Here is a 24,744-nt window from a genome sequence, read left to right as displayed (position 1 = left end):
CTCCAAAGAAAAAAGTACAAGAAACTGCAAGTGTCCAATCTTATTGCAAATTGGGAAGAAAAGTACTTATTGGTTGGATGAAACATCTCATTTTGACTTGACGATTTAATCAGTGAAACAAATGGTAACAGCTGCACCGAAGAGGGAAAGGTGATGAAAACTTTTTGATTCTCAAACAAAAGGTTATTCTTCCTGCAAAGAAGTTTTCAAGTAATTTTCCATGTAATAATTATGGCATAACTCTATCATGAGCCTGTCAGCATGAGAACATCATACTGTACTTCACAGCTCTGCACGTGCAGTGTGTCGATGCACAGTCCTACGATGAATCCAGGCATATCTAATTACTGTACCTTCTCTATCCCCCGTGAAATCTGATATGTCTGGCCATAAAATGGCTGACCTATTTACCTTCCTATTGTTAGCCAACAGAGAGTCGTGAATAATTTTCTGGGTCAAACATCCTGTGAACTTTGTGTGTGTGAATTCAACATGGACTATTAAACTGTCAGCTAGCACCAAAGGGGTACAGGGATTACACTGCAGGAAGCACAATAGCGATCATTAGACAAAGAGATAAAAGGGCTGAATGAGTCAAATGGAAATCGGCTCCACAGGGCTTCAGGTAGATATTTAAATTGCAGGAGCGATTATGAGGCTACATGAGCAATGATATTGGAAGTGTGATATTAAAAAAAAGTTTTCTTGGTGTGAAGTTCAGAGAATTCTCACTTTATTACAGTTCTTTATTTGAATATTTCTATAAAGGAATCAGGGGATTTGTTCATCCATATTTCATAAAGTTGGGATTTCAGGCTATTTTCTTTTAAACAGTGAAGTCCTTTGCCAAATAAAATAATAGAAAAAGCTCTCAACAACTTTGTTTTGTGACACTTTCATGACAACTAGAGGTTGTTTGTAACTGAAATAGTGCTGTGCCCCCTTTGACACTACAAAATCTGCATACTGTTCCTTAAAATGGAGCCAAAATGGCCCCAGTTTGGCTAGGTTTCAGCAGAAAAACATCAGGGTTAGGTTAGGGTTAGTAAACTAGTTAGTAAACACACGATAACAACAATAAAGAAGTGTTTGAAATGTTCAATGGACAATTTTCTGCATGTGCAGAAGTGCCAAAAAGTACACAGAAAACATTATTGCAAGACTAAAAACTAGACATATTTATAAAAGGAAAATTCAGCAAAGTGCAGAAGTACAGAAATAATGAATTCATCTTTAAATTTATGAATCATGTTACATAACCCTCCACTATAGAAAGACTGTATTTTTTTTGTGTTACATCACCTGGTTGTGTCTTCTTCTTCTGCAGCTGTTTACTGAAGTCTAAAAAAACTCTTCATTTTAGTATTAACATTTCCTTTTGCAGTTTTTCCTGCAATTCACTGAAAATTGCGCTGAATTTGGATGGAAACCTGTTTTCTCATGCTTCTATTGCACAGGTGAGACAAAGTTTTGCTGGTTAATATTTAAAAAACCAACTTACTTTTACTGTTAAGACTTATTAAAAGTTAGCAATGTGATGGCTCTTCACTGACATGTGACAGATGTGAGATGTACTGCAGCACTCTGCTTACCTCAACGGCAGCCTTGGCTCGCTCAAACTCCTCCTCCAGGGACTGATGTCGGGACAGGAGGGCGCTGCCCCAACGCTGCTCCTTCGTTAGGCGAGCCTGTCACACACAAACACACTTCATTATATATACAGTACATTTATGCACATACAAAATCCATTGCACATTCCTACAGAACATCACAAACACTCACGCACGCACACATCAACATACACAGCACATCACCCACATATACACGATCAGCCAGAGGGAGAGACAGGCAGGGAGAGTGTGCAGGGTCAGCCGTCTCTGCTTTTTCAGGGACGAGTAAATATCCCTGCCTCGACAAAGCCTCTGACATGCTCAGGAAAGCCAGTAGAATCAGTACTGTCAGCATCTCACCCCCTCCCCCCAGCCCCACCACTCATTTGAATGGCATGCTACTCATCCAGTGTCTGTTTCACTTTCCACCGCACAGCAACCCACATGCAAAATCAAACTGTGAAGCTTGCAGCCCCTCTGTTTCATACTTTGATATTGCTCTGAAATTACATGAATTCACTTTAACCTACCCCTTTAACTACAAGGTGTAAATTATTATCAGATACCCTTTCATACATAGACTTGAAACAGAACCCAATGTTCTGTAAATATCAAAGACTATTCTTTATATCCCAGTGCTAGCAAATCTTTTACTGAGACTGAGGAATTGACTGCTCCATGTATGGAGTCAGTGGCATCCCCCATTGAGGGCTGCTTGGCAGTCAGGCCAACCAGAACCTGCAACAATACCATCTCTTCAGACTGCAATTATGCAGAATTATTTGAGTTTACTTAATCTTAGTATTAATAAGCTCAGAAGAAATGTTGTCATTTATTGTAGATAACCACATTTTCGATTTACAAGAACAAAAAGCATGCAGTGTCAAAGGAAAATTTTGCAACATTTGCAATGCTCAATGTTTACAGTGATGTGTAGCAGAGTATGCTGTAACATTAAAGGAAAAATCCACTCCAAAATGCTGTTTACAATACATTTTTGAAAAGTTTTGATTCTTTCACCTAGAAGCAGGTATCACCAGTTCATTTTAGGCCCTGGTACCAGTGTTTTTGAAACAAAGAGGACTTTCCAGTCCCACTACTTGTCATTGTGAGGTATAAAGGATGAAATTTATTGTAGGACATAAAGTGCTGCTTTCTCTGCCAAAACAGGACTTTAAATACCAGAATCCTGCACAGCATAAACCTATGTTGTGAATAACAGGGACAGCCTTGATCAGGAGTTGTTAATTTATATTTATACTGTATGTCCACCAAGTTCACGTCTGTTGTTTTCTGGTTGCAGAATTGAGGATATCTCACACCAAAACCGAATGGATTAATAGATTATTCACTAAGAACTGCCTCCCTTGGTTCCTTTCCATTCTGATAAGAGACAAATGCAGTTTACAGTGACAAAAGTGACAAATTTACAGTTCACATTTACAGTTTGTGAGTTTTAAAGAACATTGGATACACTAATGAAAACTGAGGTTTGAGGTTAAAGAAAGGTCAAACAAATCAAGGGACCTTAAGATGAGGTGACTCTGTTGTGTCATACAGATGCCACAAGGTGTCCAATATTTGTTCATGGTCCATGATAACCAACATCAATCCATCAAACTTTGAATATCTAATACCGCACAATAATAAGGGTGGATTTTTCCCTGAAGTAAAATTTTTGAGACTTGTATTTGTGTTTGTTTTTTCCATGAAGTTTTCATGCAACACAAATCTCCCTTCTTTGCATGCATTTTCCTGTTTGTGAGTGTTTTGTTGCTTGCCAAGTAGAAAACTAAAACCACTCTTTACTGTATCTCTGTCAGCTACAGTAGCTACTGTTTAACTCCGGAGCAAAACAAATATGTTGTGTTTGCCAATACAATTCCTTGATCTTTAATCCCAAAGCTATTATTTATTAAAGTGCTGAAAAGTAGATGTATGCTTAGCTAGCTTCATGACATCAACACTAATGTGCTCAGAGTAAGGCTTCTGAAAAATTCACAGGCTATTAATCTAATAATGGCATCTTTAAACAAGACCCTTTGTGGAGACCTACGCAGACAGCAACTCAGGAGGAAAGCGCTTGACATTTGGACCTTGTAGCACCACAAAGGAACAATCTTAAAGTCAACAGTATATCTGGTTTTCCTCAAAGGTGCCATTTGGCTTCAATGCAGTCACCTCCTTTTTATTTTGTCTTTTAGTAAAATTTTATGAGATGGTGTGATGCTGTTTTCTCGGTGCAAATGTATAAGTCTTTCAATATTATACAAAAGGATGCATAGGGAGGCTTACATGTCTTCCACTAATATACTGCCTGTTGAGCTGAAATGGAAGAAGTGTAGGGGTTAGGACAAAACAATGGTGTAAACAATCACACAGCAGGGCTTATTATTGAAACCACACTTTAATACTAATACTCTATTGTTATTCTATATTAACGTGCTGATGCTAAATAAACAGTCTAAATGCATAATTTCATTTAACTATTATGAAGCGATATTTATCAGTTAAAGCAATATGTTTTAGAGGTGTGAAACTTTCATTTCAATGGATGTTGATTTCAAATGCTGATGATTACTGCCAGCTCCTGTCATACAGAGCACTTACTTGAGACGCTAGGGCAGACTCTGGCTCGAGTTTACTATTTGCTTCGAAGGAGCTCTTATTTGATGGCTCTGGCTGGGTTTTACAGTCTATGGACCTAAAGGAGACAGACGGGTGGGATAAATGTAACAGATACAGAACACACTCAAGGTCATACAGACACATGTCACATTTACTGTACAAAATGAGTGGATGATCGACTTAAATTATATCATGCCATTTTGATACATTTTATCATAAATGATAATACTAATACATTTAATTTATAAATGTATTTATAGTGATTTAAAAACAAATCTCAAAGTGCTACATGAAAAAGGGAGCATAAAACGTATAAACATTAACACTAAAAAAGCAAGGAGCAGTTATTTAAAAGCTTTCTTGAAGAGAAGTCTTCAGGTTCTTTTTAAAAGCAGGTACAGAGGAGGGGGGCAGCTGAACAGAAAGCTCAGTCTCCCATGGTCCATAACTTCTGGGATATGTAGGAGACTCAGCAAATTTCATCATTGTGGGATAAAGTTTGCTGAGTGATAAGCTCCTTGAGGTAGTCTGGTGTGTTGCCATGACTGCACTGATATGTAAGTAACGCAATATTGAAGTCTCGAGGAGACCGGGAGCCAGCGAAGGGACTCGAGAATAGGATTGATATCCTAATGTTTGAGCATAATACAGTATTACAGTAGTACGATTCAACCCTATCTTTTATGAGCATAATCAAATTACTTGCTATATAATAGAAACCAAATATATAGCTAAAACATAGAGTATGACTAAAACATTTTATTGACAGCAGTATCTGTGCTCCATATTTTCTGGTTCAGTCTGTCACTATGCTTGTTCTGTTTGTAGCCTTATGTGAAATGACCACATGATAGCACATAAGCAAACACAAACATTACGCATTAAAATTGACAATGTATTGTCACTATTGTGGTATTGATATGACAACGTGCTGGGTTTAGTAACACTATACAGTAAGAACATCTGGTGCCATTCATGACCCCACACACAGAGGGCATAACATCAGTACATACAACTCTGTTGAACAGAAATCAACCTCATTCTGCAAAAGCCCAAATTATATTCAACTGTTAATGTGTTTTTCAATATCTGCACATTGCACCCAGAACAGTTACAAGGTATTTTTAGGGTTTGGCAACGAAAAAAGTTAAGGTCGGGAAAAGGATTTGGCTGGATGTTAAACTGCCCTCCTGCCTTGTGCAGTCTTTCTTTAGCTTTAATAAAGTGCCTTCAGTGCCTAAACATAACTATACCAGTTAATTAAATGGATATTTTATTGTGACACTGCAAAGTAAAAGCATTTGAAAAACATTGTCAGTGAACATGTTGCGTGCCTACTATTTATATTTTTTGGAACACATTCATTAAAAGAAATGGTTGATATGATGGATATTGGGCTGATGGTGAAAGAAATTCAAAAGACCACTGATGGCTGGACAATACCTACCATAGAAACTCATTGGATGAATTTTTAGATGAACCTCGTCTCTCCAACTTCCATTTTCTGTTGCCATTTCTCTCAGGATTTGGGTTCAGCTCTTCCCATTTATCCAGCGGTGAACCAATGGTAACTGGTGATGGTAAAAAAATAATAAATAATACACATATCAGTAAAACTACATTCAGAAAAGGACATTCAAGCGAGCTTCAGTGAACAAAACGTAAAGATAGTTTAAGTCTGGTTTTCAGTTAAATCCTAGATTAATCTCTGTCCTGTATTTTTAATTTTTATGTTTTCTACGTGTTTTTGTTGTGTATTCCTTTACCATGTTTACAGGTGTTATTTTCATTGTTCATTGAGTGACTGTGGGTGTCTATACCTCAGTAGGTTTATAGGGTTGTCCTCTAACCAAAGGGACAATGGTTCAACCCTGAGCTCCTCTGAATCACATGTTGAACGGTTCTTAGATACAAAATCCCACTGTTATGTCACAAATATTTTAATGAGATTGGTGGAAAAGTTGATTCCATGTCATTTGTTCTGTTTGCTGTAGAGCAATGCAACCCACTTTGACACTAAAATAATGCTCATTGTCTCAGTTAGCTAGCTACAAAGGAGACAGTGATATTTCCTTGGTGAACATCCATGGGACAGTTAAGAGTAGTTTACGTTTGATAGTAACATACTGACTCTTTTAATGTTTGCATTCTAGACAGCAAGCTTTTGACATAACCAGTACTATGAGGTCAAATCACACAGAGTCTGTCTAAAATACACCCGTTTCTCAGTAATCTATAGTAATTTAAAAGGTGCAAGATCTCTCTTATTAATAGCAGTGCACAGTTTTGTGGGCCTACATCAACTTTTAAACAAGATTATTTTGGACTATAGTTTATGATTTTGCTGATTTGAGCACGTTGTTGAATAAGACTTTGCATTAAAACAATAATTTCACATTTGTCCCTTTGTTTATTTTTTACATTATTCACTGACAAAAATATAATAAATTTTGTCATGGATGTCATGGATTTTTAAAGGTTACTGCTAATATAGTTATTTTAGCCATCAATGAACTTTTCTTTTTATTGTTTGAGCTTCACACTGGAGAGTGTTCAGGAGGCAAGAGAGTTATTTGAACAAATACTACTTTTCTTGACCGTAAAAGAGAACAAGGAAATTTAATTTTGCATTGTCATTAAGCCACAACAGTAATTTAAAAGTGTTTTCCATTAATTATTTAAAAAAAAAAAAAACCTTTAGTACTGTTTTTCATTGACTAATGTATTATTTTTGGCAAACAATTTGTTAAAATCATGCAGACAGTAAGTAATGTGGGTGTCAAAACAAAAAACACCTTCCCACAGGATAAGTTGTTTATGCTTGTAAATGATGCCGGGGTTATAATCAATCTCACTGCTATGAATTATTCACTACACTGTAGTATGGCTCACTCTGCATAATTAGTTCTCAATGAAGCCTTTAACTGAGCAGAGAGAAACGTAACAGGCCATTTCCTCTTAATGTCATAGGTTCATTCCTTTCATTAAGGTAAATTGTCGTTGTTTCTTCCATGTCCTGTCAGTAACATGCGTGTGGTCATTTCCACAGGGGGTGATGGGAGTCAGAGTCGGAGGTTGACAGAAGAATTAGGCTCTTGAGAAACCAAGAGGTGAAAGAGTATTTCAGAGTTCAGAATTTTTAGATGCATATGATGCATATTGTATTTAAATACAATATGCATCAATATGCATGCATACAATATAAAGTATTAAATAATATAAACTTTATTAATACAGCCTATGTTACATCTTGTATTACAAAGGACTGAACATTTAGTCCATTTAGTTTGGTAAGTTCTGTAGCTGCTATAGCTGCACTGAGGTCATGTCCTCAGAAGTTTGTTCTGGTAATATAGTGGTTTTTCATAAAATATCCCCAAATTATAAGCAGCTGTTTTCTGACAAATTTGCATGACCAATGTAATGGTTGTTTGATGAATCTAAATTTGCAGACTGACTCTACCTGAGTCTAGTGATGCCCTTTCTGGGGTTCTCATGCTTGGTCCTGTCTGTTCAACTTCCACCTGGATCAGCTCCGTCTCATCTGTTTTCTTCCTGTGAGTGTTGTTCTTCTGGCTGTCACCCCGGGATGAAAGGGGACTCTTCTTGTCCTTGCTGTTCCTCCTCTCACCAGGTTCACTGAGATCCAGCAGGTCCAGTGTTGAAGACAGAACTGTGAGAGAGATAATACTAGGTTAGGTTTTAATTTGTTCAGGATTTGGTGGGAATGTGATGCTAACCAAGAGCAAATACCAACATGCTCATGGGGGGGGGGGTTGTTTACATAAGAAATGTTATGTTGTATGTTTTAAAGTCCCTTGTTTTGTAAATGATGGCCATCTGGGACATTTCTTCCTTTAAATTCATTAAGTTCAAGCTTGAATTTGTGATTATGACAAGAGATTGGTCACTTACTCGAGTGATCACACGAACACTCACACAAACTGGTCTTTGAGATTCAGCATTGTTTGGAAACCTTCCTTTTTTGTTGTAACAAGTTTAGTGCAGCATCTAAATTTGCTGCTGCTCGTACATTCCTCAATAAATTGTCTGAGATGAAGAAATTATCATTGCATGCTACCTAAATGCTCTACTTTCATAATAAAAACTTTTTACATTTTAGATAAATTTCACTCGAATGTCTCCCTAACATTTTTGTGAGTAGTGTATATTTACTCTGCCTAAACCTTCTTTCTCCCTCTGATTTGTTCCATTTACAGCCAATTATTTTTTTCAGATATTATGTATTGAATATTTTCTGTCTGAGTAGTTTGATTTGTTGTGGTTTGAGTGAAGTTAACAATATGTCACGCTGTTGGCTGTGTGCCACCTCTGGTTACTTATGGAGAAGATACTGTTTAGTGATGTAGATGGACTGTAGTCATATTCACGTGTGCAAACATTGCACCTACAGTATATTCTCAATATGCCGAGCATCATTTGAATATTGTTAGGATGTTATACAATATTGTGTATTATATACAGTACAATATGTACAATCATTTTTGAAGATGTTGCACTGGAGTTGCTAACTATGTCACATTTGTTGTTAACATGCAGGAGGTTAGTTTATAATAATCTCTTTTATCGCCTCCTGATTTTTATGAACATATGTAAGAGCAAAACACTGAGAAACAAACATATTGGTTACCTGAAAGATACGATCAGGTACAATAAGATGACAAGTTCATAATCCCAGTGAAACAACCTTCTTATGCACTGGTTCTTTGGAGAGCACACAAAGTTTTCTCGCTCGTTTCTAAGGACCCTGGCTGGTTTTTGTGCAATGGAAGTTGAAAACTGCAGACACATGAGTGGATAATTGGCGTGCTGCTGTTTCATGACAACCAACTGAGAGAATTTGTTGACTGAAATCTCTGCGTAATTAGAGAGTATGCCTGTCTTCCATGCCTTGTGCTCTTTAGATGACAAGCACAATTACAAATCAAGGGAGACACACTGGTGGTGAAGGTTGCCTGAATAGTTTCCAGCATCAAAAAGGGAACACAAGCTGTTCATGAAAAGGCAACGTCAAAAATGTTTTGGCACCCTTGAGTCTACTTGAAATTATGAGACTGGAAACACAATTGCAAGTGTTTTCTCATCATCTGGATATTTTAACCGGATACTTGCGTACTGAATATTTATCTAATGCAACCTGTTTTGCTCTGTGACAGCCTCTAGCCTGAGAGTGAGCAAATAAATCTGATGACTGATCATTTTAATAGAACTTTTGATTCAGCTAATACACTTTTGCCCATAAAGGTGGAATAATTTTGTTTTGCAAAGGTTAATTGTGGTTTGATTTCACTGTGATATGTTTGGAAGATGTTGATCAATATCTTTCAAAAATATACTATCTCAAGTTTTGAGATGATATAAACTTTATCTATCAAGAAAAAATCACATTGTAACAATAATTTAAAGAGAAGAGGTAAAAATATTTTATTCTAACTTTATGGGCAACAGTGTGTAACAATGACTAAGAGAAAATATAGGTTAGTGAAAGAGAGAATGGCACTCTCTAATAAACCTCTAAGAGTCAAACTCCTCAGATCATTATTGAATCACCAAGAATCCTTCAAAAGTCTTAAACTCTGCCTGGTTATTAGTTGATGGTTTGCTGGTGCTAATGTCTTAATCTAGAATGGCACAGATGCAGTGATAACAATGGCAGATTTGCTAAGCAGATTTTGGGTCCAAAGGTCGAGAGAAACAAGATTCATATTTGTTGATTTTATATGGAAATGACCATTGTTACTGTATTTAATGTAATTAACACAGAAATTCCTTTATTATACTGTTTTTCACATAAAGGACTGTCAACATTCTTAATGTAACTAATTGAGAAGGACAGAACTGTAATGTTCTAAATTACTCATATTGTCCACAATCACAATACAGATGCCAAAAACAACACTGACTCTCCTCCTGTATCAATAATTGTCCTGCCAGCTGTTGTTGTCCAAAAACTATTAAAAATACATCAGACAGACATACCACTCCACTATGTGACATTCCAAAATAGATGACATAAATATTGGTAGAGGCGATTTTATCCAGTGAGGCGGTTGTGACGTGTGGCTATAAGTTTCAGCCTACATGACTAAATGACTATATGATTATCCTAACTAGAACGGGAATGATACTGCATTGTCTCAGTGTGTCAGTTTTGGTGAGGTTAGGTCACTTTATGTTTTTTATATTAAAATTATAATACAATTTAAAATAGTAATTTATTTGACTACTGTGTCCCTAAACCCCAGATTCTCGTGAAACCTATTCATAATTTATTGAGTTGGAGAAAAGATTCCATCAATTGGCATAAATAGTCATTAACCTCAAAATCAAATGAAAGTAAACTGTATGAGAGAGTACTATGTGATGCAAGACCCATTGGATCAGCATGTTTGAGCTGATAATTTTTAATAATTAATTATTTTAGACAAAAGGTTGTAAATTTACTCACAAGAGTTTGCACAGGTTTGAGTTGACCCATATCAGCTGTTTAATCTGGTTCTGCAAATTTAAAATATGGTGATCAACGTCCTGTCCATGTGGAAACCAAGTTGAAGCTTGGCATCTTTTAAAGACACAACATTCAATTTCTAAACATTTTCTTTGGCCTTAAAATATGTTTGTATGCAGAATTAATCGGTTACAGTGCAAGTATACTGTACATACACTGTCAGCCTAAGGTACCCAAGGTATTGATTGTTATAGTTGTAAAACATACTGTATAATAGAACCAGCTTTGCCTAATGTCATGCACTAAATGTGGGTAGATGTGGGTAGATCTGCTACACTGCTTGGCTAATGTTTGTAGCTGAGAGTCATTATTATGACCTTACGTTTGGTGCTCTGCCTCTGTGATGGCATTATTAAATAAGGAATCATTTCATTTTTGTACATTCAGTTTATTTGATATGTTGCAGTACATTAGTTTCTATTTGTAGGGTGCACATTTAGTTAACTTCTGTACAGTCACACTTTAATTATTCTTGCTTGAGTTAATTATAATTAAGTTACCAGTGCAGGTTCAGCGGAGCAAAAGGATGCACCGCAGCTAGCAGAACATCTATATAGTTTTGAGTTAATTGTGAGGTTTTGTTTTTCTGTTACCCCTGGTGTCTTTAATGGTCTGATAAGCCACTATAGACATGTATGTTTCCCTGTGTGTTCAGCCTAGGGGTTAGTTTTTGTTCGGTTATTTTGTATCTGTTAGTAAGTTTGTTTAGAGATAATTGTTATATTCAGTTGAGTCCAGTTTTTGTTGACCCTTTTTTGGTACCTAATATTTTGTGATTTGTTTTCATATTTTTGAGGTAAATAAAAACCCTTTTGTTAAAAACCCACTGTTTCCTTTTGCCTGCTTGCTCGGTCCCGCACAGCCTCATATCTCTGTCTGTGTTAGAGCTGCACGCAAACAATTCCGCACAAGGTAAGCTGTCATTCAACAATTAGTGTTTAAAACAAACGATTAAACAGCTTTGTGCCATCCACATTCATGGACCGTACAGAGTGTAGCTGTATGTGTACTGTAAATACTTGATGCCTATAGCGCTTAAGCTATTTTTACGTTGAATTGGATTTGCCAGTTGGAGCTGATGTTTTAAATACTACTTCACCAATTACACCACAGAGGAACTGATCCCAAATTAAATGATCACCTTGTCGCTGAGAGTCTGCATGTTTTATTGTCTTTACTGATGTGTAACGTGATTGCCATCTGTTAATTACCTATGTGCACTGAATCTTAGTTTTTACAAAAAGTTGCAAAGCTATATGAAATTGATATACAATGTACATTAAAAAAATGCAATCATTGCAAATCATTCAAAGAAGGGGCCTGGTGGATCAGTGGTAGAGTATTGGGTTGGGATGCAGAAGGCTTCGAATCCCACCCCATCATGTTCGGCTGTGGCGACCCGTGAAGTGACAAGCTGAAAGCCATTGATCTTGATTTTGCAAATCATTCAAAGCTTATTATTACATGTAAATAGTACAAAATAAAGATGTCAAATCTTAAATATCAGAAATCGGATTTATTATTCTTTATGTTTTTGAACTTGTATGGGCATATTACAACACAAAGAGATCAAGAGGGACATAGACCTATATGCATGCCAACAAACAGGAAGCATAACAAAATCTCTATTTTTATTGTACTGCACACACACTCTGTGATTCCTTTTACATAAAGCACATGGCAGTACAGTATTGTACATCATAACTGATTTTAAATCTGTTAAATCAATATAATACTCATCATATAATGATGTATAATATTTATTTGGAATCACTAAATAAAGAACACCCTATCTTGCATTTTTGCCATGAATGGTAAAAACACATCAGTCCCTCATATGTAAACAGCAACAAAATGTTATCAGATAATATAAATATAGTGCTAACAATTGTTACACATTTTGACAGATTATTGTTTCTAGGCATCTTCAACATTAAATGAAAGAAGGACCAAAAAAAAATAATTCTTCACGTCTATTTCATATTTAATGTATGTTTGTATGTCATGAGTCACATGGTGATGCAGACTTAAGTCACAGTACCAGCTGTGTTGGAAGTCACTGGACGGGAAACCCCATCACACTTGGTCTCGCACAGGAAATCGTCAATAGAAGGGCTTAGAAGTGGACGGCTCTCTTGTTGCTCACTCACCAGCTGAAAGAGCAAACAGACAACACAGTTCAGCTTGTTTGTATGGGAATCCCAACATAACCTCTGCAAAAGTCACTGCTAATGATTAACACTATGTGAAGTCACTATGGGATCACTCAGGCTTAGTTTAGATGCTCACTGTCCTTATACTGACATATCCATTTTTAGGAGAATAAGACCTGTGTTTTCTTTGAAGCTCATAATTTATTCGTAGTAAATTGGCATTAGTGATTCAAGCGTGTTGATCCATTCAGATGTTAGAAATAGAGGTGTTTTTCGACTGGCTCATGGTTGGCATTGCTGCATTAGGTATTTGGTATTGTGAGGTTTTCAAATCAAAATTGTTAGCTGACATAGTGTGAAAAGCTGCCTTGATAATATTATTGATGGATTTGTTCCATTCATGACATTGATTCAACATGCACACTACAAGCATCCTGAAACTGAAGAGGCTAATCTGAGATATTCTCCATTTAAACTTAAATTGCCTATTAAGTGGTACCTGGACCTATCTGAGCTTCTAAGTCAAGGTGGAAAGTAAATAGGGTTTAAACTGGAGTTCTTCTTCTTACTGACACCTTGATTGTCATGTTTTCATTAAGGTCACATGAGTCAAAGTGTGAACAAATGTTAAACTGTCTGGAAGGTGTGTGTCTAAAACAAATTTTCAATTTCAGCACTTGTGTGTCCATGACAGAAATTTTGTCATCCCCTAGTTTGCTGGGTTTTAGAAACACTCTCTATTGTTTCCTGCGTGGGGGCCAAAAGTGTCCATATTTACCATCTGCAGTCTTATTGTAAAAGAAAAATGTAAACCAGCTGCTTGTTTTATATATTCAAAGTGGGCAATGTGTATTACCACATCCTTTACAATGTTTATTTGAAGTACATAAACACATTTTATTTCACTTTTGTGTACTGTCAAACACAACCACCAAAGGAGAGCTTGCCATCATATTTTGCAGTGAGCATGTGTGAAACCTGTCCTTACCAGTTTCTCCAGTTGTAGTATGAAAAGAAACATGCACACGTCCCTTGTCTTTTCCCTTGGCATTCCTTTCCAGGCAGTTAACTGGCTGTTCATGTTACCCTAACAACATACTCTACATGGCAGTCAGGTGGGACGACAATTCACATGACTTCAGTGACCCTTAAGGCGTCAACAACTCCACAATGCCTTCAAAAATCTCAAGCAAGTGCAGTTGCCACTGAGTAGCACCTTCAGAAAGAAATTGTGATGTTTAAAAATCTCCACCTTTACACCATTCGTCCTGCTTTAACATGTCAAAATGACCTGTCTACTAAAAGTTTAGGTTTGGAGGAGCAATAATGAATTTATGTGAGGTCTACAAACTACAGTATAAGCACCTTTCCTATTTTTGACATTAACATTCAACTCTCTGTTTAAGGGGAAAAATTACTTTTCTGTTTTAAGTCATGTACATAAAAATGTAATTTAAAATTCAGTTATACATTTGGGGAAACTGGGTCTCCCATTTACATTAAGTTTAAGACATCAGGTTACTAAAGAAATATGTCCATAGAAATATGTTTACTGCTGAGCATATTATCTTTTTGAAAAAGTGCTAGTCATCAATGAGAGAACCACTGAGGTGAGTTGGGTTAATATCCAATGCACCTGTCCCCCCCCCCCAAAAAAAAGATTACTTAACCATCATTGCTTATCTCACTGTCTAAACCATGAAAATGTTAATTGCCTGTGATGCATCCATTTGTACACTTGCCAGTGCAGCTTCAGAATAGGTTACATTCAACTCATTATTAGTACCCCAAAGCCTCGATACTCCAGGTGCAGCTGGTCACAATTTCCTTTTTTAATTTAGAGGTGAAAAGCAGTTTTGTCCAAGAGAAGGGTAAGCCGACACTTCCATATAGGGCCTGCATGTATATAATGCCGGTGGCAAGGAAACATGACATTTGCTGTTGTTGATCTTCAGGCTATGCATGCAAGCAGAATTTCAATAAAGGTGCTTAAAGTTTAATTACTAAGCATAGAATAAACTGCACACAACATGCCAGTTGCTTGCTGAATGAGGTTTTTATACTATGTCTACAATGCCCTCACAATTATAACAGATGTCATATTCACCCTGGATTACACCATGGCTTTCTAGCAATTAAAACCTTGTGAATTGTTAAAAGGGGTTTTACAGGTCCCACTGGTTTGCTGTTGGAAAAATGACAACTGTAAAAATAATTCCAGTTTTTAATGTTTGACATTTCTGTTTGCGTTATTAAGGCTACATTCACTGATAGAAATGACAAAATAATAAAAACACCTGTCAGAAAAAAGCAGTACAGCCTCTGAATAGACTATAAAGTCAAATAAATATCTCTCTAAAACAAAAGTGCATATTATCACTCTCATTAGCTACATGAAGTTAATGTTTACTTCTGAACTGTTGGATTGGACTGCATTCGTTTTAGTTAGTAAAGTATACATATATTACTTTGCTTTTATCAAAGGCCTTCAGAGACAAAACAATTAGAGTACGGAATCCAGGAGACTTATTTTTAATGTAAATTAGACAACAGACAGAGGTCAGACTTCCTGTTGCACCTCTCATGATATAATTGCTATAGAATACAAAGGAGAAAACCAAATTGATCAAATTTATTTGATAGTCAGTGTAAAAGTATAAGCAGTATTGCTATCGCAAAATACAGATTGATAGAGCTTTGCTAATGTCACTTTATAACTGTCCAAGAAATGGATGATTTTCTGTAGCAACCTTCTGAAACACATTGTCACTTGCAAATCAAATTTCTAAGTAGTGATGTATCATAAAGCATCAATGCAATAAAACAACGTTGCAGATGTTTTTATAAGCCGATTAAGATGGCTCTGTTTCTCCAGGGACCCAACCAGCACATTAATCCACAATAAATAAGAAAACTAATTAGAATTTATGATGAGGTAGCTGTGAGTGGGCAGTTAAAATTTCCAATGAAAACATGGGTGAAGTCAAGATTGTAACTGAAGATGATGACAATTAGTTTTGGATTAAAATATGATTACTGCTGCACTTAAGAAAAAAGCACAAGTTTGACTTTCAATGCAGACCGGGAATCTTTAAAAAAGTACATAAATATTACCCAGAGAAGGGTAACTACTTTGTTGAGTGAGAGTTTGTGCTGCGCTGTTAGAATGTTGACCCAGCACAGGTAATTGGAGTTTGTGCTGTTCTGGTGTCAGAATAAAGCTTTGGTTCATGGGAAGTCTCACTATGTGAAGTAACCTGATTTCATACACCGCTGCTGCATCAACCCATGCATTTCCCCCTAATTCTGGACTACAGCAACAAATCATAGGATGGCAATACACTGGGGAAGAATGGGTTTTAAAGGTCATAGTTATTGAGAGATTTACAATGTGTGATTGGTCAGGACAGTTGGAATTGACTTTGGCTCTAAACGCTGCACTACTTGTAACTTACAGTTGTTAGTGTGTTAGGCAAAACACCACTTAAACTATAGGTGAGAATTATAAAACTGGCATTCTCAGCCTTGGATAGGACAGGAGAGAAAGTCTGCTTGTCACAACAAAAACTGTAGCTTTTAACCACGCTCCTGTCATTAGTAACACATGAAAATGTATTGAACAGTTTTGTTCAATACTTTGTCGGTCACAACTCACAATATACATATACTGATTTATCCCAAGCCAGCAAACAATTAAATAACATAAATGACAAACTCTGGAGAGAGTTTAGGCATCACTTGTTTGGGGATTTTGTATGCCATAAAGGGACTTTTATTTTCATCTTTAGTACTTACAGTACTAAGTGCAGCCACAATATGATGACATAGTGAATATTATGTCTCATGGGGGTATTTGGTGAGAGGAAAGTTTGGTTAAAAGGTTGGAGGGATATAAACGTGATAAAGAGAGGATTAAAATATATGTATGTTAAAAAATAAAGGTACAACTGGATAATACAATGATGATATTTATAATGGTAGTGACAGGGGAATAAAAAATGTACCGTGTTTATAAAAGATCAGTAGTGTAAAGGTGATAAGATGATTTCGTCTTGTATAACTGCTGTTTCTATTGCATTGTGAGTCACTAATTGCAGGTAAACAAAATCATATTCATCTTGCATTCAGTGTAATTTCAGTTTTACAACAACACCTTGCTTTGGGCACAGCATAAAATGATTGATTAGTAATCACTACACAGAGAGATATAGACTTTTTGAATTTCATAAAATGCTATAGTTATGTATGTATGTTTTACATTAAATAATTGTAAAAACTAGAAGAATACCTTGTGTCTTGTAGTTATGTGGCTTATTTCTAAGTCAAATGTAACATCCATAGACATTTACAACGTACGATAAGCTTCAAGTAAATTCATTAAATAGTCTTGAGATTTTAGGATTTTAGAGAATAATGAGGGATGTTGACAGAATTATGGATTAGAGCCTTGTTGAGTCATTTTCACTGCTGAAAGCTGGCAGCATTGGCATATCCTTAAAAAAAAATACACCGTGGAATATTATTCTAATAAACTGCAACCAGGTTGGTGCTAATTCACTCCTTACAGAAAATCTGTCTGCTACAGTAAACTTGGTTTAAGTCAAATGAATGAATCAATCTGATTATATTGTTTTGTCATGTGTTAAGACAGGCATGGTCATGTCAGTCAGTCATTTGATCCACTACTTTGGGTCTATAGGTGAAATATGCAACAATTATTTGATGGCTTGTCATTTAAAATTGTACAGATATTAATCTAAATTTGGTTTCATTACAACAACATGCTGCAAAACTAATTACATCTCCAAATTCCTTATTCATGTCTCATGCCTCATGTTGAATTTGTGCTATTTAATAAATGTTAGAATTGCTCAGAAGACTCTGAGCTCATTTTAGCATCTACACAATATCTGACGCTGTGGGATGAGAACATGTTAAATCTACTAGTATCTGTCTTGCTTTGAATAAGACTAGCTGTGGTTGAAATATTGGTCACACAAGTAAATTCTTGAAACTTAGTGTGCATTCATCTGTATTTAGTTCTTTTTTTGCAGCATTTTCATTATAACCATGTTGGCATTTAGGACAGTTTATTGTTGTGGTATTGAGTCTGTGGGCTCTTTCACAATGACTGACAGAGGGACTTACAATTATTTTTGGTCACTATAATATTGACACATCAGTCTAAATTGTATTTTGACTTTCCCTAAAGCACATATTTCTCTATACATTGGAGCATATAGAATATGCTTAAAGGTTGGGTCATGACTGTGATGATGAAAGTTGAATTTGGTGAATGATTTGAAAGTTGAATTTGATGAATTTACTGCTAGCAGTCTCCTGCACTTTCTGCAGTGATCATTGTAGATGTTCGTCAGAGCGCTTACAGTGATTGCCACGTGGGCCAATTTTAACTAATAGTTTTGAAACGATGAGACCTCTCAATTTTCCTTTTCCAGTCATCCAGAAAATGGGGACAGAAGCCCTACCACATTTATCTGGGGAGATGCGTCAGGCAGTTTGGTAGCAGACGCCAATTATAGGTTCAGTCTTAACCCTAGAGAACAGCTTTCCGAGCTGTTTGCCCATTTCTCTCAGTACAAGGAGGTTCCTGTTTTCCCTTGCTCCCCGCCTGGTATACCTTTTTGCTCTTCTCCTATGCAGAGCACTTTGGCTTTTTGTTTACAAGTGCTTTAAAGGAGTCATCTAGAAAATTATGTAATGGAAAACTGCAGCTAATTGTGCCACTTGGGCCTGACTCCAAGAGATTTCTCAGATGTTGCTGTCAAGGGAACAGTGTACCAGTTAAACTTGTCAGAGCCTTGAAGGCGAGCAGGATGAGGTGAGGACAGGAGGAGGTGGAGAGGATGGGAAAACTCTACATAAAGGGAAATGTGAAAACAAAATATCAAAGCAGCGAATTTATATCAGTTGACAGATAAAACCTGGAAGATACATGGGGAATGGATGTCTTATGTAAAATAATTACAGCTAGAGTAATTAAAGTATAGGAAATTTCTATGCAGATTACATTGTGTTCAGGAATTTTATCATATTCAGCTTTTCAGAATCAGTATATTTTGAAGCTAATCTTACATTTTTATTTGTGATGCAGCAGGTTGTTTACCCATTACAGTTGTGTTGAAGCTGTTATTGTGGGTGGCAATGAGCTGCTTCTCCCACGGGCCTCCATACTGGAGTTCACTTAGTTGGGTGTTTTATGACTCATCATAATGACTTAACATGATTTGTCCTCAGGCTGCCAAGTTGGAAAGAAACAAATCCATTTTGTGTTATTGTATACTTTAAAAAATGATGGCAGTCACCAATATTCTATAATGTCTCATTTTCAACAGACCCCAAACTAGAAAAACAACAGTTCATCTCCTAGTACTTTCCAAATTGTTTGCCCTTTCTGTGGCACTCAGCCCACACCTATCAGTTCCTACTAAAGAATTACATCTTTAAAAGCAGGTCACACATATCTGCTTTCAATTTTAAAAAAAAATTGTTGAGTGAAAACAGCTGGCCCCTGTAGTTTACAGCCAACTGAAGAAAATGGGACATTTGCAAGGGACTATTTTCAGCTGTGGATAAATATTTTTTGTACGTATTTAGTATGAAATTCTTACTCAGCCAGTTTTAATGTGACTACCTTTTTTAGATATTGTCTGTGTACTGTTCTGAACCCCCCTTCCCCCGAGTCTCTGAAGCCCATTGAGATGCTGTATGTAACATTGGGCCCAAGAAATGCATATAACTTGACTTGACATGTGGAGTGAGGAGAAGCAGCTTGTCACTTAGCCTCTGCCACTTGCTAAGTGACATCAAGCTGAGACATGATTCCTCTTTAACTGCAGCTTCAGCCACACGAGAGCACTCCAATCATGAGTTGTGTCTGACCATGTGGAAAAAAACATGAAATGGTTTGTTTCTGCAGTTATTTCTGTTTTTGGTTTATGTTCTGGAAACATGGTTTTTATTAAACCAGCTTTCAAAGCATTCACATGAGAAGTGATTTATGGACTTCATAACGAGATCAGCATAAAATTCCTTACATTAGAAAGAAAAACAAACAAATGTGCTGCTTGTGTTATTCAGGTCAGGTATTAAATATTAACGAACTGCTCTCCGTAAAACAATGCTGACTTGTAACAGCTGTGCACTGTGTAATGGTGTGCACACAACAAATACGTCTGAATCATAATCATTTTCAAAGCCTTTTTTTTTGACGGCACGCTCAGTTTGCTGCTGTATCATGAACACAAACATTTTAAGGTATAATAAATGACTCTGCAGCCCCTTAGATTTAGATACCTACAGTTTCTGAAACCCATTCCATAAGAGCCATTAAATAAAGCTGTGTTTTTTGTTTTTGTAAACTTTGGAGACAAATTGTTTTCTGTGCTGTTGTACTCTCAATCCAAAGATGCTCAATTTACAAGAAAACATTGGATTTTAATTTACAGCAATAATTAGGACCAGGGAATGTGAGCTAAAATCCATATAACTCAGATTTATCTTGATGTTGACTATTATTTGTTTTGTATGTATAAATGTATTTTTTTCATGCTGGTTCATCAGTCTCAGTTTGGCTCAGCTATTGGCATTTATTATTAGTTGACAGGAAATTACTAAAAATTAAAATATAACAGCTGAATGTAACATGACGGTCAACCTGGTCTTATAAGACAGCTTAAATTCTTCATGCATCCATTTTGAGCATGTTATTCTGTGAAACAGACGATTTACCCTTTGCCAACACTTGCTGAAATGAGGCGGATTATGCCGTAACAATCTGACATAAAGGTTTGTATGTATTTATGTTTCTTTCACTCAATCTTATCCCTGGGTTCTCTGAAAGATAAAGCTATTCACATTAAGAGGTGGTGATAAACTTGTACGTTCTCCCTAATATTGATTTCTGTGACACAGTTTCAGGTTTGAGTGCCAAAAGCAGCTCTTCTGATACACACATAGAACGAGAAATTAAAAGTTGTACAGAATGAAAAGCTGTTCTTTTCTCGGCTTTTCCTTGACCTGTTTGCAACTGTGATTTGTACATTGCAACAAAATTAACTTTATATGTTAATCTCACAAATATGAACTCCATCTGTCAACAGATGGAGTGGAGGCAATATCTTGGTTGTATGACAGCTTATCAAACCGGACATTGCATTAGGAAATCATAGAATCATGCTACAGGTTATTTAAACACAGGCAGATATACCACACACAAACACACACACACACACACACACACACACACACACACACACACACACACACACACACACGCACGCACACACACACACACACACAAACATATACTGTACAAAAGCAATCAAGAGAGCAAAAAAAGTCATATTGGGATGTGAAGCACCGACTCCATCCAGCTATAACACTTAAAACAAAGCAAAGAAGAAGTGAAAAGCTCAGCAGTGGGTTCTGTAATTTGCTGCAGTATTTTTTACTCTGAGAGCTCAGTCAGTAGTTCAATGTCAGGGCCCTGTGGCATAGCATTTTAAAAATGCATTCATATGCTATTTGTGCTGAGGATTAGCTGCTTGTGAGGTGTAAAAAGTTTGTGAACAGGTTTGTGTGACCTGATTAGGAATGGGAGAGGAAATTTGTGTTGACCCACAGGTTAATCCCACCCAATACAGTGTTAACACACAATAAAATCTTCAGTAGAAGAGCACTATTAATCTTTCAGAAGCTAATTTATAAAGATAAAAAGTAATATGGGTATTTGCAGTAATTGTAAGCTGTTCTGTACGTTATCGGATCATTGACAGTTTTTATAAATGTAAAATGTTAAATGTAGTGAGGGAGTAGAAATGTTTTGTACCCCATAAAGCAGCTGGAAAATGAATAATAATTGCCTCATTGCTAGGTTCACTCATAAGGCTTTAGTAATGAGTTAGTGGAGGCTTGTTTTAGGACACTCAAAGCTTTGCTCTTGTTTTAGTATAACCAACATAGGATGAAGTTCCACTCGAAGCCAGGGAGGGAGGGCGAGGGGTATTTCTGAAATAGTTCTGCCCACCTTGGTAGTCACTGTGAGGAGGGGCTTCCCTTCTGATGACGCCTTACTTGGTATCTCCTTCAGGACCATGGCAACAGTCTTATCTGCGGCCCTAGAGTCTTTCCCCTACAACAGTGAAATCAACAATGACTTGTGTCAGGACAGTTGGACAACTCAGTGCTTTTGCCCCCTTCTAGGGCATCTTACAGAAAAGACTTAACTTCATGATGATGGCAGAACTACAGTGTGTGGGGCTGTCTAACAACAAAACATCGACTGAAGACATTTCCACAAGACTATGGCAATGAAAAGAGGGTCACTGCACAATGTGGAGGGTTGACTGTAAACAGGGATAAACATGGTCGTCCACAGCAGTATTTGTCCACACTATGATGGCAGAATACTATAAAAAGCTCATGACACAGACCATATAATTTAGGGAAGAATTACCACATGTGAAGTACTGAATGTAAATGGCAGATGAAGGTGCATGTCTACAAGTTGTAAACGATAATGTGAGTTATTGTAAATTGTGGTACTAGATTTTTACGCTCTTTAGCATTAATCTTTTTTGATTTTTTTATCCAGCAAAATAGCACAAACATCACAGGTTATAGCTTTTCAATTATGAATATTTCCTATTTCTTTTTGACTTCAATAAAAGTGCTGTTTTGGATTGTTGGTTTAGACAGATAAGACAAGCCATCATCTTCAACTTTAATTTTTCACACACTTTTTTTAACTTATATTTTATAGACCAATTAATTAAGAAAGTATTGGTTAGTTGCAGCTCTCATATCAACAGTATCAGCATGCACAGGTTATGTTTTAAAACCTTCCCGTTCTGTGATGCTTTACAAAAACAAAAGAAAACTTTGGTCCGTCCAGGTTGCTCTGAGTTGAGCACTCATTTGTTACTAGTAATTTTTAATTTGTTTGTTTCATTCCGTCTTTTCCTGTAAGCACAAAACATTTCTTACCAGTGCACATAGCTAACACTAAGAACAGTTTTGTTTGAGTAGTTGTCTGCTAGCCTGGCCGTTAAGTTGGCATAAAACTAAAATAATGTCATTAAAAAGTCCCTAGTTTGATTTTAGCTGGTGACCTCTAATTCTCATAGTGATAATTTTTTTCAAATATTTTCCTTAAACCACACATTTCCATCATTCTCCCTGAAAAATACAATTTATCTCTGCTGTGAACTCATTAAATGTGCTCTCTGGAACATGTTTTGGTTGTTAAATGTGAGAAAAATTGTTAGCTTTTCCATCAAACAATTTAAGCTAATGTTATACAATTTGTAGTTTAATTATATAATCATATTTTAACTCCAAGTTATAATACGTGCAAGTTACCAATAAAAGTTCTGTATTTTAATCAACATAAAGTCTGTCTGATCGACATTATTGCCCCTTGGTGAACCATTGATCCACTTTCCACTCTGAGTTTTAAATAAATAGAATTAGAAAATAGAATTAGAAAAATATAAATAAGATGCACCTTTTGGGGCGACCTACTGTGATACAGGTGGTTTCTTAAGCAGTTGTTAAGCAATGTTCTAGCCGACAGCATGCATCCAATTACATTTTACATTTACATCCAGACTGTAGTGACCCTTACCTCACTACTACATAGCTTCAGAGAAATCTGTCCCACCCTCTACCTAATACCCACAGACCTGTCTAGGAAGGAAACAATGCAGAACTTGTCGCCAACTTCCAGGGCTAAATTATAGAACAGTAAAAATTGATTGTATAAGAGGTCAAATTAATTCTTTTTCACCAGTCTGTTATCTATTTCACCTTGTCTTTATGGTAGAAGCTGGCCTGCAGAAACCACCAGCTTTTCCTCAGACATTCACTTTATGATAATAAACTGTATATGCCATTAATCATTGTAACACACACAGATGCTGCAGAACTACCACTGTCACAAGAGACTACACTTTTCATCTCTGAAAAATGCTCATCCTCCTGCGACTGTATTTGCTGACCAGAGAAAGACCAAACTTATGTTCATCACACTCCATTTCAACTTTTTGTAGACTCAGTGAAGCTGTTTGCTCAAACATGACGCATACCAGAAGCCTTATTAGGGGTTCTGAAATTTCCACAGGCCAAAAAAATGAATTTCTTCCTTTCTCCACTGTTTTCCTCAACCAATCATGTCACAAAATGCATGTCTCTGCCCTTGAGGGAGAGCTCCTTTAAAAGCCTAATGCTCCTAATAAAGTCCCCAAAGCCACCTGCGCCCACTCTTGAGCTCAGTGTCATTCAGTATAAATTAACAACATCCTTTGCTAAAACACTGCCAGGAGACAAGCCACAATCACAAAGCCATGATTCAGAAAAGCTCTAAACAAGCCCAAACATTTGTTTTTAGTTGTTTGCTTCTGAATGGTAGATCATACAATTTGAAATAAACTGAATGTTCCCTTTATGCCGTATGTGCAGGTATTATGTGAGCCAACAGTGTCGAGGATATCTGACACTAGGCATGCAGTCAGTTTATGTTGGCTTGCAAATTTGGCTGGCTTGCTATGTTGTGTTTATTATTATAGATATGTTTGGCAGCACATTGCACAAAGAACAGCTACAGAAAAACTTTGTTTTCCTGACCAACACAGCTGTTTAAAACCTTCACAATAAGGTTATGGCAGCATGTGTTAAATGTGAGAAGAATAGAGGCTTTTATTTTAGCATGCAAGCTGTCCAAGATGGAAAATAGAAGCAATACTAATTATTATTATTATTATTATTATTATTATTATTATTATTGTTGTTGTTGTTCTTGTTG

The 24,744-nt window shown here is 36.5% G+C and overlaps 1 protein-coding gene across 3 annotated transcripts in view; it reads right to left on the bottom strand.

Moving 5' to 3' along the window:
• The window catches only part of pex5la (peroxisomal biogenesis factor 5-like a), a 79,912-nt gene that overhangs the window by 24,129 nt on the left and 31,039 nt on the right, over positions 1-24,744 (bottom strand). The window contains exons 2-8 of one of the 3 annotated variants that reach the window (XM_067513835.1): positions 21,970-22,074; positions 12,809-12,920; positions 7,702-7,911; positions 5,686-5,809; positions 4,221-4,314; positions 3,906-3,935; positions 1,593-1,688 (exon numbers count right to left, since the gene is read on the bottom strand). In XM_067513835.1, coding sequence (XP_067369936.1) covers positions 1,593-1,688; positions 3,906-3,935; positions 4,221-4,314; positions 5,686-5,809; positions 7,702-7,911; positions 12,809-12,920; positions 21,970-22,074 — 771 coding nt within the window. The remainder of the gene's footprint in view (positions 1-1,592; positions 1,689-3,905; positions 3,936-4,220; positions 4,315-5,685; positions 5,810-7,701; positions 7,912-12,808; positions 12,921-21,969; positions 22,075-24,744) is intronic. The other 2 variants (XM_067513836.1, XM_067513837.1) reach the window with 2 other exon arrangements.

This window comes from Channa argus, chromosome 8 (genome assembly GCF_033026475.1).
Source record: "Channa argus isolate prfri chromosome 8, Channa argus male v1.0, whole genome shotgun sequence".
Taxonomy (NCBI): Eukaryota; Metazoa; Chordata; class Actinopteri; order Anabantiformes; family Channidae; genus Channa; species Channa argus.
This window is presented reverse-complemented; position numbering and strand designations above follow the sequence as displayed.